General features: G+C 35.8%; 1 protein-coding gene across 1 annotated transcript in view; it reads left to right on the top strand.

Annotated features, from left to right (window-relative positions):
• Nucleotides 1–15,043, top strand: part of MAGT1 (magnesium transporter 1) — a 56,942-nt gene extending 41,899 nt beyond the window's left edge. Inside the window, exons 8-10 of the mRNA XM_011217323.3 lie at nt 7,865–7,939; nt 10,637–10,727; nt 13,042–15,043. Coding sequence (XP_011215625.1) covers nt 7,865–7,939; nt 10,637–10,727; nt 13,042–13,057 — 182 coding nt within the window. The 3' untranslated portion in view covers nt 13,058–15,043. The remainder of the gene's footprint in view (nt 1–7,864; nt 7,940–10,636; nt 10,728–13,041) is intronic.
• Nucleotides 15,044–18,950: the final 3,907 nt, after the last annotated feature.

Below are 18,950 nucleotides of genomic sequence, written 5' to 3'. Positions count from 1 at the left end.
GATCGGTAGGGGAAGAAAGGGATAAAGAAAAGGGGGGTAATCAGAAGGGGGAATGAAACATGAGAGACTATGGACTATGAGAAACAAACTGAAGACTTCAGAGGGGAGGGGGTGGGGGAATGGGATAGACTGGTGATGGGTAGTAAGGAGGGCACGTATTGCATGGTGCACTGGGTGTTTTACGCAACTAATGAATCATTGAACTTTACATCGGAAGCTGGGGATGTACTGTATGGTGACTAACATAATATAATAAAAAATCATTTAAAAAAAAAGAAAGTAATTACAATCAATATGAGTAATTTAATCCCTTAAAATGTTTTTTTCTGATTATAAAAGCAATACAAGTTAATTAAAGGAAATTTAGAAAATACAAGTACATATAAAGAAAAAAATCAAAACCCCTGGAAATATCCTCCTTAGTAAATCTTTGTGTGTGTGTGTGTGTTTCCCCATTTCATTTTACTATGTCAGCGATTTAATAGAGATACTTGAAACATTCTGAAAAAATTAAGCTTTTGGTTTAATTGAAAGACATTTGGGAAAATGATATTTTCTCAAAACAGTGTTCATGTATTATATGGAAAACAGATTTACTGCTCAAAATCCAGCTCAGAGCCAGGAGAGTTCATATATTCAGCCATGGAATGGTGACCTAAAAAATTAATCTAATAATAAGTACCTATTCTTGATGATAAGAAAGAAGACTGCAAGAAAAATATCCAACCATATGTTCTTTCAAATCCTAAAATTTATTCCTTATTCAGTTTATTTAAACTAAAAAAAAGTTCACCCACTTTTCCTACCCCTTACTGCCCTACTTTGGCAACCACCAATCTGTTCTCTGTATCTACGAGCTTGTGTCTCTGTGTGTGTGTGTGTGTGTGTGTGTGTGTGTGTGTGTGTGTGTGTATAAAATTTGTTTATTTTTAGTTTCCACATATAAGATCATACAAATTTGTCTTTCTCTGTCGTATTTCAAATTATTTCAAAATTTTAGTTGAAAATACTCATTTATGGTTTGGTGTGTTAACAAATTTATTGTACCTTGGACATTTTTCAGTGTCGGGACATGGTCTCAATTAATGGTATTTTGAAATTGAACAATGTAGCAAAAGGACAGATACAATTATAAAATATTAAGTGATTTGTGGCTTGTTGGTCTTCTAGCTTTTCCCTAATTTTTCCAAAAAAAAAAAACCAACCCAAAACACCACTTTTATTTCTCCTTCATTTTTTAAGGATATTTTACCAGGTGTAGATTTCTAGATTTCTTTAAGCACTTTGGAAATGTTATCCCATTGTCTTTTACTTCCATAGTTTCTGGGAAAAATCAGATTTAATTCTTATTATTGTTCTTTGAAGGCAGTGTGTCTTTTTCGCTGATGGATTTTAAGACTTTCTCCTAATGTTTTCATTTATATTGCTCCTGTTTTCTGGATTGCAGAACTTCCTAAATCTGTGGGTCAGTACCCTTATTTCATTTTGGTAAATATTTGGCTACTGTATCTTCATTATTGTTTTGCTCCCATTTTCTCCATCCTCTCCATCCATGGCTTTCAACTGAGAGCCTGGTATATGAGCCTTGTCATACTTTCTGGTAGAACCTGAACCTTAATCATGGTCTCCTTAACACTGTAGGACCACCAAAATTCTTCTCTCCTAAGCTTTGTCCTAACTTTTTAAATATGATTATACAAGAAGTTTAAGAAATTGGAATATTCTTACTTTTTCCTTCTGTGTAAAGGTTAAACATTACTTAAGGCTTCACATACATTTGGAGCAGATTGCAAGCCTATTGAAATATAGCAGTTTTTTCCTTTCCAAGTTTTAATTTAGATTTCAGTTAGTTAACATACAGTGTAAATTTAGTTTCAGGTGTAGAATTTAGTGATTCAGCACTTACATTCAACACCCAGTGCTCATCACAAGTACCCTGCTTAATCCCCATCACCTATTTCACCCATCCCCCTCACCCACCTCCCCTCTGGTAACCATCAGTTTGTTCTCTATAGTTAAGAGACTGTTTCTTGATTTACCTCTCTTCCTTCCCTCCATTTTCGTTTCTTAAATTCTACACAGGAGTGAAATCATATGGTATTTGTCTTTCTCTGACTGACTAATTTTGCTTGGCATAATACTCTCTAGGTCCATCCATATTGTTGCAAATGGCAAGGTTTCATTCTTTTTTATGGCTGAATAATATTCCATTATATATACTACTTCTACTTTATTCATTCATTGGTCAGTGGACATTTGGGTTGTTTCTATAATTTGGCTATTGCTGATAATGCTGCTATAAACATCAGGGTACATGTATCCCTTTGAATAAATATTTTTGTATCCTTTGGGTAAATACCTAGTAGTGCAATTGCTGGGTAGTAGGGTAGTTCTATTTTCAATTTTTTAAAAAAGATTTTATTTATTTATTTGACAGAGATAGCGACAGCCAGCGAGAGAGGGAACACAAGCAGGGGGAGTGGGAGAGGAAGAAGCAGGCTCATAGCAGAGGAGCCTGATGTGGGGCTCGATCCCATAACGCCGGGATCATGCCCTGAGCCTAAGGCAGATGCTTAACCACTGTGCCACCCAGGCACCCCTATTTTCAATTTTTTGAGGAACTTCCATCCTGTTTTCCAGAGTGGCTGCTCCAGTTTGCAGTCCCACCAACAATGCAAGAGGGTTCCCCTTTCTCCACATCCTCACCAACACCTGTTGTTTCCTGTGTTGTTAATGTTAGCCATTCTGACTGGTGTGAGGTCATATCTCATTGTAGTTTTAATGTGCATTTCCCTGATGATGAGTGATGTTTAGCACTTGTCATGTGTCTGTTGGCCATCTGTATGTCTTCTTTAGAAAAACGTCTATTCATGTCTTCTGCCCATTTTTTAACTGGATTATTTGGGTTTTTTGGGTGTTGTGTTTTGTAAGTTATTTATATATTTTGGATACTAATACTAACCCTTTATCAGATATGTCATTTGCAAGTATCTTCTCCCACTCCTTAGTTGCCCTTTTTTAAAAAAAGATTTATTTATTTTTAGAGAGAGAACATGAGTGAGGGGGAGGGGAGGGGAGGGAGAGAGAGAAAGAGAAAGACAATCAGACTCCCTGCTGTGTGCAGAGCCTGATGTGGGGCTTGATCCCAAGACCTTGAGATCAGGACCTGAGGGAAATCAGGTCGGATGTTTAACTGAGCCACCCAGCCACCCCCGTAGGTTGCCTTTTAATTTTGTTAATTGTTTCTTTCACTGTGCAGAAGTTTTTTTTTCTTGATGAAGTCCCAATAGTTTATTTTTGGAAATATAGCATTTCTTTTAAATTTGGTTAATCATATACAAAGTGGGAATTTTTTTTCAAGGTGATATTTTTCCCGTTATTTTGTTTTTGCTTTTTTGGTAGTGGTTAGGAAGGTTTGGGTGATACTTTCTGAGCAATTATTTTGCTAGTTGCTGTGGATGCATGATTTGTCTAAGGAGCTTACAGTATTGAGAGAAACACAGGTTTACAGGTTATAAGACAGTGCCTTAAATGCTGTGTCTCACTAGGTGTGAGACAATGAGTAAAGCTATTTAACTTTGTTAGAAGTAGGAACTTTATGGAAGACTGAAAATCCCTTATTTTTTTAGTGGTCACAAAGCCTCAAAACTCAAAAGTTACCATGTTGATAAGAACTAATAGAATGAGACTACTACTAGCTAGTAGTTAGTTATGAGTTTAGAAAATATCCACATATTTATCATTATTTTAATATTTTATAATTTACTACATGATTAATAAAGCAACCTATATGAGTTGCCTGTTCCACTAAGCAACTTTTAACATTATATTTTAAACTTTTTTTAAAAAAAGATTTTATTTATTTATTTGACAAAGAGACAGCCAGCGAGAGAGGGAATACAGCAGGGGAAGTGGGAGAGGAAGAAGCAGGCTCCCAGCGGAGGAGCCCAATGCGGGGCTAGATCCCAGGACTGGGATCACGCCCTGAGCTGAAGGCAGGCGTTTAACAACTGAGCCACCCAAGCGCCCCAATATTTTAAACTTTTTTATGTGAATTACTGTATTCATGCAGAAATGTTCACAATTCATAAGTGCAGTGTACAGTTTGATAAATTTTCACAAAATGAACACAACGGTGTAACCAGTACCCAGTTGAAGAAACAAAACTTTATTCATATCCCAAAATATCCTCATCACCCCCTCCTGATTGCTACCTTCCTACCCAAAGGTAACTACTATCCTGACTGCTAACAATATGGATTATTTTACTTACTTTTTAACTTTACACAAATGGAATTACACTTTAGGTATATTTAAATTAAAGAAATAGTAGATTAGAAAATTTTCACCCATGATCTAAAACCATAGTATTAAAATCTAAGTTTATTTTTGCATATTCTTTTGCATTCTTTGCTTAGTTGTATCTTTTTGGAGTGGAGCTCCTTTTTTGGTAGTTATAGACATACTTTGTATCCAGTTTGGTTTCCTAATACAAGCATTTTCTGTATAGTTGTTTGGCCTTTATAGTTACAAAAGTTGCATGAGAATTATAGATAAATAAGAAAATACAGACAAAAGGAAAAATAGTGATCATTCTTAATGTTTATATAGTGGGCATATCATAATTCAGTTATTCTGTTGTTGAACGTTGCAAAGAATGTTTACTTGGAAATAAAAATAATTTGGTGGAATGCTTGGGTGGCTCAGTCAGTTAATCATCTGCCTTCGGCTCAGGTCATGATCCCAGGGTCCTGGGATTGAGTCCCACATCAGGCTCCTTGTTCAGCGGGGAGCCTTCTTCTCCCTCTGCCTGCTACTCTCCTGCTTGTGCACGTTCTCTCTCTCTCTCTATCTCTGATAAATACATACATAAATAAATCTTTTAAAAAATAATTTGGCATGTCTCCAAATTCCCAGAGGTAAGATTTGAAGCACAGTGTACAAATCTGTTTTTCTTGGTGTTTTGTCCAAACTGTTTTCCAAAAGAGTTTTGCTTAAAAAAAAAAAAAAAAAAAAGGAAGGAGGATTGCTGTCAGAATATGTGCACTGATAGCTCTGGCAAGTCCTAACTCATTATGTAGTCTCATTTTTTTTTTAAACCGCTAATTCAATAGGCAAAGAAATTTTAGGTCATTGTTAAAATTAATTTGGACAATAATGATCAAAGTACATAATTGAAACATCTTCCCACAATTTTGGAATTATACCTCATTTTATGCAGATGTCTTTGCCTTCATCATATATAATGTATTTTTTTTAAAGATTTTATTTATTTATCTGACAGACAGCCAGCGACAGAGGGAACATAGCAGGGGAGAGGGAGAGGAAGAAGCAGGCTCCCAGCCGAGGAGCCCTATGTGGGACTTGATCCCGGAACGCTGGGATCACGCCCTGAGCCGAAGGCAGACGCTTAACGACTGCGCTACCCAGGCTCCCCATATATAATGTATTTTAATTCTACTAGCTCTTTTAATAGCCTAGTTCTTGTTTATTATAGAATACTACTTCCTCTAGTTTCTATTCAGTTCTCCCATAGTAACATTTGATCATGGTTAGGTAATTATTTATTATTTATTACATTGCTTATATCCTCCACTAGATTGTAAATTTGTCCAAGGAAGGATCTGTATTTTGTCCAGCTTTTTAATTCCAACAACTAGTAGTGCCTTCCATAGAGTAGGCAGTGTCAGTAAAAGTTTAAAGAATCAATAAAGGGGCATCTGGGTGGCTCAGTCAATTAAGGGTCCAACTTTTGATTTTGGCTGAGGTCATGATCTCAGGGTCATGGCATCAAGCCCTGTGTCAGGCTCCATACTTAGCACGGAATCTGCCTAAGGTTCTCTTCTTCTTCTCCCTCTGCCCCTTCCCCCGCACTTTCTCTCGCTCTCAAATAAATAAATAAATAAAATCTATTTAAAAAATCAGTAAATAAAATGAAACAATACATATGGCAGTACATCACAGATCTTTTTTTTTATAAGATTTTTTAATTTTGTGAGAGAGAGCACATGTATGAGCAGGGGGAGGGGCAGAGGGAGAAGCATATTCCCTGCTGAGCAGGGAGCCCAACGCAGGACTCGATCCCAGGACCCTAGGATCATGACCTGAGCTGAAGGTGGACACTTAACCGGCTGAGCCGCCCAGGTGCCCCATCACAGCTCTTGATAACTGAGAACAGCACACAAAGACATTGATGGTATATTGCAAGATAGCTCATTCAAAGAAAATGCATACAGACCATGATACAAAACAAACCATTCCAAAATACGAAAGTCTCAACCATTATTCAATCTCAGGGTCCTGGGATCGAGTCCCACATTGGCTCCCTGCCCAGCGGGGAGCCTGCTTCTCTCTCTCCCGCCCCTGCTCATGCTCTTGTTATGTCTCAGATAACTAAATAAAATCTTTTTTAAAAAAAGTACCCTGTAACAAAAGCCTATAGAAATGATCAGTCTTTACATGTATCTGGATATAAAGAACCTCAGTAAAAAAAAAAAAAAAGTAATCAATGGAGAAGACAACTTGTTTCAGCAACTAAAAGCATGATGTATGGGCATCATCCCTAAGAAGAGGCTATTGACGAGAGAGTGCAAGATGGTAGTGAAGGGATGAATAGACAAACTATAGAGCCAATTATAAATTCAGGCCTTATCTGAACACCTATTTTTCCCTTTCTGTTTAATCATACCCAGATGCGGTAGCCTACAATGTGCATGTGTGTATGCATAATTGATTTGGGCATGTTTAACTGCTGTTTTTATTCACCAAACTGCAGGGTAAATCTCTTTTCTACTAGAACGTATTGTATTTGCTTTAAAATTCAACTTTGCTTATTTTAGCATTTAACCACACGTGTAACCTATTTGCATGAGTAGGTATATTTTGTATGTAGTTCCATATTAAGGTGAATAAAAGTGAGGTGGTGACATATAGGATTCTCTTTTTTATTAGAATAGGACAAACTTAGGTAATTGAGTAGTAATTTGTGCTTTAGAGGTTGGTGAAATTCTGGAGAATTTTTGAAAAGTTTTTTTTCAAATAAAAATTAGTTGCTGTTCTCTTCAAATGGTGCACATTTCAAGTGTTTTCATTTTTAGAAGGTGGCTGAATATTCAAAAAGGCTATTTAATGTTTTTAAAATATATCAGAGCACCTGGGTGGCTCAGTTGGTTAAGCGTCTGACTCTTGGTCTCATCTCAGGTCTTGATCTCAGGGTTGTGATTTCAAGCCCCCAAAAGCAAGACAAAACAAAACAGAATAAAATAAAGTATATACAAGGTTGGAGCGATAGTTGCAAGCATATCCAGGAAGGTTATTTCAAAGTACATGTCAGGAAAACTCATATTTCATCTGTAAGTTATAGTGGGACATTTGTTTAAACTATTGATTTTCGTTTGTATAAATGAAGTAATTTTCCAACCTTAATATTTTTTATTATACCTTCATAGTTAATAATTGTCATGCTGTATAGATACAAGATTCCCTATTTTATTTTATATATATATATTTTAAAGATTTTGTTTGTTTATTTTTGAGAGAGAGAGAATGAGCGGGGAAGAAGGGCAGAGGGAGAGGGAGAAGCAGACTCCCTACTGAGCAAGGACCCCTATGCGGGACTCGATTCCAGGGCCCTGGGATCATGACCTGAGCCGAAGGCAGACACTTAACCAACTGAGCCACCCAGGCACCCCTCCAGTAACATTTAATACTTTCACAAGGATTCCCTATTTAGTAACGGTTTTTTTTAAAATTGAAAGTTGGAGATGTGTATATTCATTGTAATTTTCTTCATGAAAGAATAGGAATATTAAAGTGGTATGTCTTTTGTGTCTGTGTGAATTTCTCCTTAAACAATTTTTCTAAGATGGTGGGGTTACCTTAGGGATGGTGCTGTTATGTGAAGCTGCTACATCTGACATGGATATTGGAAAGCGAAAAAGTAAGTTATATCATATGCCAAAATGTAACAATTCTACCTTTTTTATTTAATTTTTATTTTTATTATTGAAGTATAGTTATATAATATAAAGTATAATTGTTATATAACAATTCTGCCTTTAATACAGAAAAAAATGTCCTTTTAATTCCTTCCCCCTCTTAGTTATATTATTTTACTACTTTATTATTTTAAAAATAACATATACTTACTATAAAAAATGTGTGGGGCAATCAGAGTATAAAACATTTAGGGGGAGAGTTATCCATTACTCCATCATCGAGAAGCTAAAAATTGTAATGTTTTAATGTAGTTTCCTCCATTTGTAAAAACATATTTAAAACTCTGTGTATAAAATTTTGAATCTTGTACCTCCCCTTTTAACGGAGTTAAATAATTCACTAATAAATATTTTTCTGCACATAATTTTAAATTTGTACCCTGTGCTGTTATTTAACCATTCTGATTCTGTTAAACATTTAGTTTTTTTTTTCTAACTTCCATTATAATAAATATTTCCTTAGCGACTATTGTAGTATGTTAAACTTTATTCTTATTTCATATCAATTCCCTAAGGTAGATTCCTAAAAGTAGAATGACTGTATGGTCCTCTGTATTAGTGTTTTTAATCCCCTTGATATTTTAAACTGATGATGCTAAATTGTTTCCCCAGATGTTATGATAGTTTAGATTCCCACTAGTGATATTTAAGAATGCTTGTTTAAAAAGATAAAAAAAAAATGCTTGTTTCACAATAACTTTGTCAGCATTAGCTAAGCTCATTAAAAATGTGTGTGTATACACACGTGTGTATATGTGTGGGTGTGTGGGTGTACTTGCTAATCAGATAAGGGGCACATGTTACAGTGTTTTATACTTCTGTGGTTATTAATAAAGTTGAGTATTTTTCTAAATGTTTATCAGCGTTGTGTTTTCCCTTCCATAAAAAGTCTTTTTGTCTTGCCATTTATCTATTATTCTTGTACTTTTTCTATTGATTTGGATGGACTTTTTATATATTAAAATATTCACACATTAGTATTTGTTGCAAAGAAATGCTAACAATGTCATTTTGATTTACTCACATAAAATACGTTTAAGTCAGGGTTTTCCTTTTATGGCTATAAAGGTAAATGTCATCAAATTAACGTAGCTAAATATAGTTGTCTTTTTCATTTGAAAAAAGATGATGACATTGGATTTCAAATCTGGGAGATTCGTATTTTGCTGAATTAAAATGAATTTTTACATATTGCAAAAATAGAACTAATGTATCAGTTTTTTTATCCAGACAATATACATCCTTTCATTACCTGACTTTTAAAAACTTGCCTGTTTCAGTATTCAATATTGGGAAAAGGCTGTCTGGGTACTACACTGGTAGTATGAATTTAAATTATAAATATTTTGGTGACATATATTAAAATAATCCTAATTTGATCTTCTAAGATTCTAACCTAATAAAATAATCACAAATAATAATAACAAGCACTTATTTAACATTTATTATGTACCAGAAACTGCCCTAAACACTTTTCGATATATTATGTGAAAAAAGTAAATACACTGATACTATTATATACACAGGTGTGTGGGTGTGTGTGTGTGTATTAGATAAAAAAGACTAATACAATGGTCTTGTGTTATTACCCAGAAAAAGATATATTTAACATTTTCATTTTAGCCCCTAATTATATTATGTGAAAATTTAAAAAAGAAAAAGAATTGCTAAGTATAACAAGACTAAAGTTGTTTTTAGTGTCGGTCAATATTATGTTTCCCTAGAACTTCCACTGCTGTAGCACACATGCTTTCCCACATCCTCACCTCTGTGCTTCTTAGCCAGTCTTAGTCTCAGGACTTGAAGAGCCTGAAGTTATGAGAATCATAGCTGAGCATTGTGGGGTCAGCATCCAGAGTTAAGATTATTAACTGCTGTGCTAAACCAGAGCATACGAGATTAATGGAGAGAGCTATGAATGTAGAACTAGGATTCATGGTATTTTCCCCTCATTATTCAAATGAGGAATCCATGTTAAATGAGTTCCTTACAAAAGCAATGTAGTTACCTGTAAATGAGTAAAGTATTTGCAAGTGTCACAATGATGTTGTCAGATGTCTTTAAATCAATATCAGTACAATAAGGCTATGTTCAAGGCTTTACAAGAAATTTAGTGAGTGATTTTCTTGTCAGTAGTAAAATTTTCTAACACTAAATTCTTTTTTGTTTAAAGATTTATTTATTAGCATGAGCATGTTCACATGAATGGGGGAAGGGGAAGAGGGAGAGGGAGAGAAGCAGGCTCTGCTCGGCATGGAATCTGACTCAAGGCTCGATCTCACAACCCTGAGGTCATGACCTGTGCTGAAATCAAGAGTCAGATGCTTAACCTACTGAGCCACCTACGTGTCCCTCTAACACTAAATTCTTGACTGTGATGATTTTAAAGGACTTTATTATTTCATACAATTAAATTGCACAAGTGTATAAATGGAACTACTCTATTATATTGTAGTGGGTCAAATTAAGTGGGAAGGCAGAATCCTGAAGATAAAAGAATGAGCGTGAAAATTTTTGGAAAGTTGAGGTTTACCACTAAATTATGTCTCTTGCTTTTCACTCTTAGAAGTGTAGACTAAATTTTATGCCGTAGTTTATTATATTTCACATGCTCATTTTACACTTTTGTTTTTCTACAGTAATGTGTGTGGCTGGTATTGGACTTGTTGTATTATTCTTCAGTTGGATGCTCTCTATTTTCAGATCTAAATATCATGGATATCCATATAGGTATGATTATTTTACACTTAAATAGTGATTACCTATACTTACAATGATTAGAGTTGATGTTGCTTTATAATATTTTTTTTTGCTTTACCTCCAAACTATTTTAGCTTCTAAAGCAGACATAGGCTTTAACTTAGGTATGTTGCATGTAAAAGTTAATTACGATATAGTGGACAGTAATATGTGATTTCTCAGGAACACCTTTGAGGGTTATTCTGACATCACCTAATTTAATCTAGAAATCTAAAAGACACTTAATGATTAGAATATTTTATTTTATTTATTTTTTAAAGATTTATTTATTTGACACAGAGAGAGACAGCCAGCGACAGACAGAACACAAGCAGGGAGAGTGGGAGAGGAAGAAGCAGGCTCCCAGCGGAGGAGCCTGATGTGGGGCTCAATCCCAGGACTCTGGGATCACGCCCTGAGCCGAAGGCAGACGCTTAACAACTGAGCCACCCAGGCGCCCCTAGAATATTTTATACCTTGTCTGCATACTCTACTTTCTCTTGGGCAAATTATTTTTTAATGTTTTTTAAAACTTCTCACACCTCTACTTTTCAGGGCTCTTTAGATGGCATAAACAGAACATTTGAATCCAGTTTATAAAGATTATAGGGAAGAGTGTTTAAGAAGATCTAATTGTCTTGAAATGTTCATAGAGATCTCTAAGGCTCAGGGAAGAAATTGCTCTCCTAATCCTAAATTCTTGATTTTATTCTGTTAATAGCCACGAGAAATGTACCTGTATAATGGGGGATGTGTGAGTTAGTTTTATAATCTGAGTGCCAGGTACCATAATTCATGTTCTTTTTTTTTTTTTTTAAAGATTTTATTTATTTATTCAACAGAGATAGAGACAGCGCGAGAGAGGGAACACAAGCAGGGGGGGTGGGAGAGGAAGAAGCAGGCTCCTAGCGGAGGAGCCTGATGTGGGGCCCGATCCCAGAACGCTGGGATCACGCCCTGAGCCGAAGGCAAATGCTTAACCGCTGTGCCACCCAGGCGCCCCCATGTTCTTTTAATACAACATTGTCCTGTCGTATGAAGGATTATGAACACTAGAGTATATCAAGTGATATTTTTGAGAGACAAATTCATTCTCCATATCACCTTTAACACATTTTTAGTAGATAATTTTTAAAAATATTTTATTATTTAGAGAGAGAGTGAACATGTGCACAAGGGGAGGGGCAGAGGGAGAGGGAAAGAGAATCTCAAGCAGACTACCTGCTGAGCATGGAGCCCAACGCAGGGCTTAATCGCCCAACCCTGAGATCATGACCTGAGGCAAAATCAAGAGCCGAACGCTTAACCAACTGAGCCACACAGGCGTCCCTTTAGTAGACAATTTTGAACAACTCCCTGGTTGATTCATTATATTGTGACATTCTGGGTGCCTTTTGATCAATGAACAACATAAATTAATCTCTTTTGCATTTTTGTCTTAAAAACTTAATTTTATTTCTTTTTAAGTTTTTACTTAAATTCTAGTTAGTTAACATATGGTGTAATGCTAGTTCCGGGTATATAATACAGTGATTCAGCACTTCCACGTAATACCTGGTGCTCATCACAAGCACACTCCTTAATCCCCATCACCTATTTAACCCATGCCCCCACTCACCTCCATCATAGTAACCCTGTTTGTTCTCTATAGTTAAGAGTCTTTTTCTTGGTTTGCCTCTCTTTTTTTTTTCCTTTTGCTTGTTTGTTTTATTTCTTCAATTCCACATATGAGTGAAATCATATGGTATTTGTCTTTCTCCGACTGACTTATTTCACATAGCAGAATACTCTCTGGCTCATCCATATTATTGCAAATGGCAAGAATTCCTTCTTTCTGATGGCTGAGTAATATTCTATTGTGTATATATGCCACATCTTCTTGATCCGTTCGTCAGTTGATGGACACTTGGGCTGGCAAACGTAACTTAATTTTAAGAACAAAACCTACCAGAACTTTGATTCTTGATTTCTTCTTCTGTGTATTTATATTTTAAAATAATTTCTCCTCTGTAGAAAACTAACGGGGATGGAAGGGTAATCTTGCTGGGATTTCTTTTGCTTACTTCATCACCATGGTTGATCCAATTATTAATCAGTGTCTCTTCATGAGATTTTTTAACAAGTTTATGTCTATTTCCTTCTCTCCTAAGACTATCTTAATATCTTGGTGTTTATCACTTTTTGTCATTAATACTCAAAGTTTATTATACATGCACCCAAATGCTCTTTTGTCTAAGGATATTTATTAGAATTAAGGCCTGTTGTTTGAAAGAGACTAATAGATTCTTTAATATTTTTGTTTCAGCTTTCTGATGAGTTAAAAAGGATCCCAGAGATATGTCGACACTGGAGTAATGAAAATTGAAAAATGAAAAATGTGTGTGTGTTTGAAAAGAAGAATGAAATTTGTGTATTTTGTATTACCTCTTTTTTTCAAGTGATTTAAATAGTTAATCATTTAACCAAAGATTTGTAGTGCCTTAACAAGCAATTTCTTGTCAAAATCATGAAGTATTTGGATACAGTTCTGCTCTTAACCTTCCCTTCCTGATGAACTGTAACATTTAATTTAGTAGAATTAAGTACATTATAAAAATTTTATAACTACATTTTAATTAGAACAAGGTTCAGAACTGCTTAACTATTGGCCATCTGATTTTATATTATCTTATCCAAAGGTAGGGAAAAAAGTCCTGACCAGGTGTTCCTGCATATGCCTGTTACAGACAAATGCATCAGGAATGCATTCTTAGCTGTTCCATCTTTGCATGGATGTGTATACTCTGCACATCTTTCCTCTTGGCCAGAGAAATCGTGTGTGCCATGTGGTCTTCTGACACATCTAGCTTTTAGGAAAGAAGACTAGCCAGTCCTCTCCCTCCTTCATGTTTCCTACTGAAATACAGTACTAGCTGTGCTTCTTGGTAGCTGTAGACATTAAAAAGTCTAAATACAGGATTATGATTTCTGCATGAGTGTGGTGTTAACTACTTTAATTTGGAAAGATTTCAGATTCATTCTGTCTCCTTAATTTATTTAAGGTAGGCCCCTCTCTAATAAAAATGTAGCTTAGTGATAAAATCAATGTAACTTAAAAATGGTCTAAACTATTTCTACAAATTAGAGATTGTCACTTATTTCGTTTGTACCTCACAGAAAAAATAGGTTGATCTAGTTAAGTTGATTTCTGTATTACAGTTACAACATATTTCATTAACCCTTGTATTTAGGAAAAGGACTCCACTAGATTGGGAAAAACATATCCCGATATATTGAGTTGTGGCTTATGAATAGAAAGTAAATTGTTTCTTGAAAGTTGTTATGTTTTTGCTATTATTTTAGCCTTCGTTCTTTCACTTTAAGTGGAGAAACAGTAAACATTTGAAGAGGTGTTATTTGAGTTTTGTCTCATTTTTCTGTCAGTGGAAATAACCATATATGCTAACCAAATTTTTGTGAAGCATGAAAGTTGATGGTTATCATTAGATCTAGCCATAACCTCCCCCATAGTTATGAAAAGTATCCTGAAATTTCACTGTTATGGAAATATGTTAATTATGACTGTGAAAAAAATTTTAAAGAAATCTTAGAAGTATTACATTAAAATAATAGTTTGTCTACTATTTACCATCTAATAACTTTCCCATGTGGTCTAGAAGTCTTATAGAGATTTGCAGAAGAGATGAATATAATTCCCTAAGAAGAAATGTTTTATGTGGATTTTTTGTTTTTGTTCCAAGAGTTGGCAGGTCAGGGCATATAGTTGACCTTTTACTCTTTAGTGGATCCACTTTTTGTTAATTACTTCCTTATAAATTGTGTGATTCTGGATTCCTTATCTGCTGTTCTTGTAATTGTCTCAGGCCAAATACATTTATGCTGTGATTCTTAAGAGATTTGTATGAAGATGCCCTGATTTGTACAGACTGACCAGGGTAATACTACTGCCATGTAATCTGTATAGCTCCAGATAATGTGCCATGAGCATTGAAAGAATGACACTTTTTTGTATTTGTTTTGTCTCCCTTAGGAGCACATTTTTCTTGTGCAAGGAGAAGAGTTGCATTCTGGCTAAAATCTGTAGAAAGCAGATTTACTAAACTTAGTGTTACTTTTGTGGAAATTTTGAAATTCGCTTTCATCTGAAGTGCCTTAAGTAGACTCTTAATTTACTTTTCTAGCAATGTTTTAAATATTTGTTATGCATTTTAAAAATACTATTGAAAATGACACATTGTAGTAGCAAAGATAACCAAATGTCTGGCTGTTTGCTTTTTGACCATATCAATAAACTTTTACAATCTAAACTCTTTAAGTTTTTTTTATTAACATGTAAAAAGGGGTGAATTTAAAACACTTAATTAGGATTATAATATTAGGTTATTTCATTTTTTTAAAAGATTTATTTATTTATTTGAGAGAGAGCACTCGGAAGCAGGGGGAGCAGGGGGAATGGGGAGGGGCATAGGGAGAGGGAGAGAATCTCAAGCAGATTCCCTGCTGAGTGTGGAGCCTGATGCTGTGCTCAATCTCACAACCCGTAGATCATGACCTGAGCCAAAGTCAAGAGTCAGTCACTTAACAGACTGAGCCATCTAGGTGCCTCTAGGTTATTTCATTTTGAGAATATAATTAAATATCTTATTGTCCTAATGACAGTAAATTTGATAGGCTGATTTCATTAAGTATTTCTAAATTGAGGTATATTCTTCCAGGATTCCATATGTTATCTTTCATTAATGTTGTCGCCCGATAGGTTAGTCAAAATAGCCAAGGTAAGTAGATGAATGGCGTCTTCAATGGTTGATCTAGTTTTGTCCCAGTCAGTGAATGTTGTGACTAGGTAATTACATTTTTGTACTAAATAATTGATTTGAAAAGGTTACCCAGACAGATTATCAAGTTATATGAGACTGGACAACAGTACATTCGCAAACATGTAATGGGAACACTGGACAGGAAATAGAGAGATCTGGCATTTAAACAGCTTTTAGTTCTTATTCTCTGTCTAGCTATGTGACCATAGGCAAGTCACTTGAGCTAGGTTCTCTCAGGACTTATTTCTTTATTCTAATGTGAGTGCGTTGGACTCGCTGTTTTAGGTGCAAAATATTAAAGATATATTTAAATTTGAGTACATATCATTTGTGATATTCAGGTTTGGTATTGAATTAAATCAGTTGAAATGTACGATGTTTTGTAATCAGATTTCGGAAGAAGCTCTGAAATGCTTGTAGAGGCCATTATAGCTGTAAGTTGTTTAATATTAATTGAAATATTTTTTAGAAAGGATATATTTGAAACCAATATGTTAATATTAGATCTTGATTTAAATGCCCAAGTATAAGCAAGAATGAAATCAACTGTAGCAGTATATTAATATTGTAGAAAGTCAAAGCCAAGGAACCTTAGATACCATTTAATCAGACCCTTCATTTTGACAGCTAAAGAAAATCTGCCTTAGATAGGTGACACAGTTCACTGAAGGTTATTCCAAGGAAAGGCCTACAGGTTTCCAATTTTGCTGCAAATTTCCTATGGATTAGGTTTCAGTGGGAGATGTAAATTACTCCCTGGAGACATAGAAACCATAGTCTACCTTGATCGTTTCCTGACCTCTAGACCCCGAAGAGAAGGGTCCTGATGAGAGAGGCATTTCCCTAGAATGGCTCATGAAAGCTTCAGAAGAAGGGAGGAATTTCAGTGGGCTCCCTTTAATCTGTGAAAGTAGAATTTAGGGGCACCTGGCTGGCTCAGTCAATAGAGCATGCAACTCTTGAGTTCAAGCCCCACACTGGGCCTAGAGCTTACTTTAAAAAAATGGTAAAGGTGGCAAATTTTATGTATATGTCACCACACTTCAAAACTAAAATACTAATGCCTTGGCCCCAACCCTGTATTGGCATTTACTCACTGACACCACTTTGTATTCCATCATTGTCCTGAAACTGTGAGTACAGCTGGATATATAACTTATGGTTAAAAGTTGAAGCATGGTCTTCAGGCTCTTTTGGGGGACAATTTAAGGACATTCAGATAAACCCTGCCTGCACAGTGATGATTAGTATATTCCAATGAGTGCTTTGTAAATAAAGACTGACAGCTGGAAGAAACTTATTAAGGTGTGTGGGCATCACCAAATATCCAGACTCAGAAATGACCCATTTAGTTTGAACCTTCCAGTTCGTGAAGCCTGGCCATGGCTCCGCGGCCCGCAGTTGCAGCTAGAGAACTTCAGGTCTGAAGTTCTTTTTGTGACCTTCAAATAAAATTAATGAAATGTTTTTTCCCTCCTCAAACACAGCTCAAACATAATTTCTGGGAAGTTCTCCTGACCTCCCACTTTGGGCTCCATACCCCTCCTCTTTTATTTAGTACATGCTAATCTTTGGTATTCTATCTTGTAATTACCTATTTTCTCCCCTAAACTGTAATTTCCTTGAGAACAGGAGTATTGTCTTACTCAGTATGCTCATTTTCTAAAATGCCTGTGTAGTACGTGCTCAGTATATTTTCAGATTGAATAAAGAAAAAAGGTCTTTGCTCTTGAGTTGTTTACAGTCTTGTAGTGGAAATAAATATGCAAACAAATGCAATCCTATGTACTGGTGGGAGAACATGTGTTACGGGTATAGAGAAAGATTTCATTACTTTCTTGGGGTCAGGATGGGAGGCAAAGGTAGAGCTTTCTGTGACAGAAACCGAAATTTTAAAAGGTGGTTAGTCCACAAGATCGATTTTTAAGGTACTGAAATGCCAGAATATTCTTTTGGTGCCTGCCCCCACCTAAAGACCAAAATATTCCTGCAAATATAGTATCACTTCAGTACTTAAAAGCTGAAGTCAGAGTCATTTACATGCTGAGTCATGACCAAACAGTTGCGTGGTACTTGAAAACTTCCGAATGAACAAAATACACACTTAAAAAATATTAACACCCTTATCCCTTTTCTTGTTTTAAAATTCTTTCAACATACCTCATTTTAATTACCCGTTCCCAAGTTATTAGTAACTCCAAACATCTTTTCTTATATTTATTATTCATTTGTATTCCACCCCCTTTTTTAAAGATTTTATTTATTTATTTGACGGAGACAGCTAGCGAGAGAGGGAACACAAGCAGGGGGAGTGGGAGAGGAAGAAGCAGGCTCCCAGTGGAGGAGCCTGATGTGGGGCTTGGTTCCAGGACCCTGGGTTCAGGCCCTGGGCTGAAGGCAGACGCTTAAGGACTGAGCCACCCAGGCGCCCCTCATTTGTATTTCCCTTACAAACAATTTGGGCCTCTATCTAATTCTCATGGAGTCTTCCTGGACCTGAGGTGGAGAAACTTCAGGAAAACAGAAAGAGGATAGTAGGGAAATTTGAGGAGAAAAGGAAAAAGAGGGAGGGAGGTTTCTAGGACCAATTCCAAGATCTCTGAAAACCGAACTTCTTCTCTTCCTCCATTGTTAGATTTCCTCCTCTCCTCCCCATTTTACCCCCTTAAATGTCCAGTTCATTCTCATAAGGCTGAACTCTCTTCGCTTCTTTTAATCGAGATTTTCTTTCTTTTATAAAAATGATTTATTTATTTGAGAGAGAGAGTGCGCACGTGCGAGGGGGGAGGGGCAGAAGGAGAGGGAGAAGAGAGTCTTAAGCAGACTCCCTGCTGAGCACGGAGCCCAACCCAGGGCTTGATATCACCACCCTGTGATCACAACCTGAGCCCAAAACAAAAGTCAGAACTTTGCATCACCTAGGCGCCCTGAGATTTTCTTTCTTAGTCGTTCTATTTGGAAAGATTTAAGCCAGAAGTACAAAGAATCCTTAATCCTTCTTTCTGGCTCTTTTTTGGTATAACATCTGAGGACAACATGTACATGACTGTGACAGCTTTATCTCAGATTTTTATAAAATACCAATGTTTTGGTAATATAAAGAAATAAATACTAAAGTATCGGTATTACCTTTTTGCTATAGTATCATACATAATAGGTTCAAGTCCCAACAGCTCAGCAGAAGGAAGATAGAATTCCATGATAGTGACTAGCTAGCTAGTTCTGTCAAATGTTAGTTCAGATTAAGATATTATTAGGAATAAATGGCTGGAGGAGTTAAGATAGTGGAGGAGGAGATCCCTAAGCTTGTCTTAGCCCTCAAACACAGCTAGATAGTTACCGAATCATTCTGAACCCCCAAGAAATCAATCAGAGGTCTGAGAGAACAAAAACTGAA

This window comes from Ailuropoda melanoleuca, chromosome X, assembly GCF_002007445.2.
Source record: "Ailuropoda melanoleuca isolate Jingjing chromosome X, ASM200744v2, whole genome shotgun sequence".
NCBI lineage: Eukaryota > Metazoa > Chordata > Mammalia > Carnivora > Ursidae > Ailuropoda > Ailuropoda melanoleuca.
This window is presented reverse-complemented; position numbering and strand designations above follow the sequence as displayed.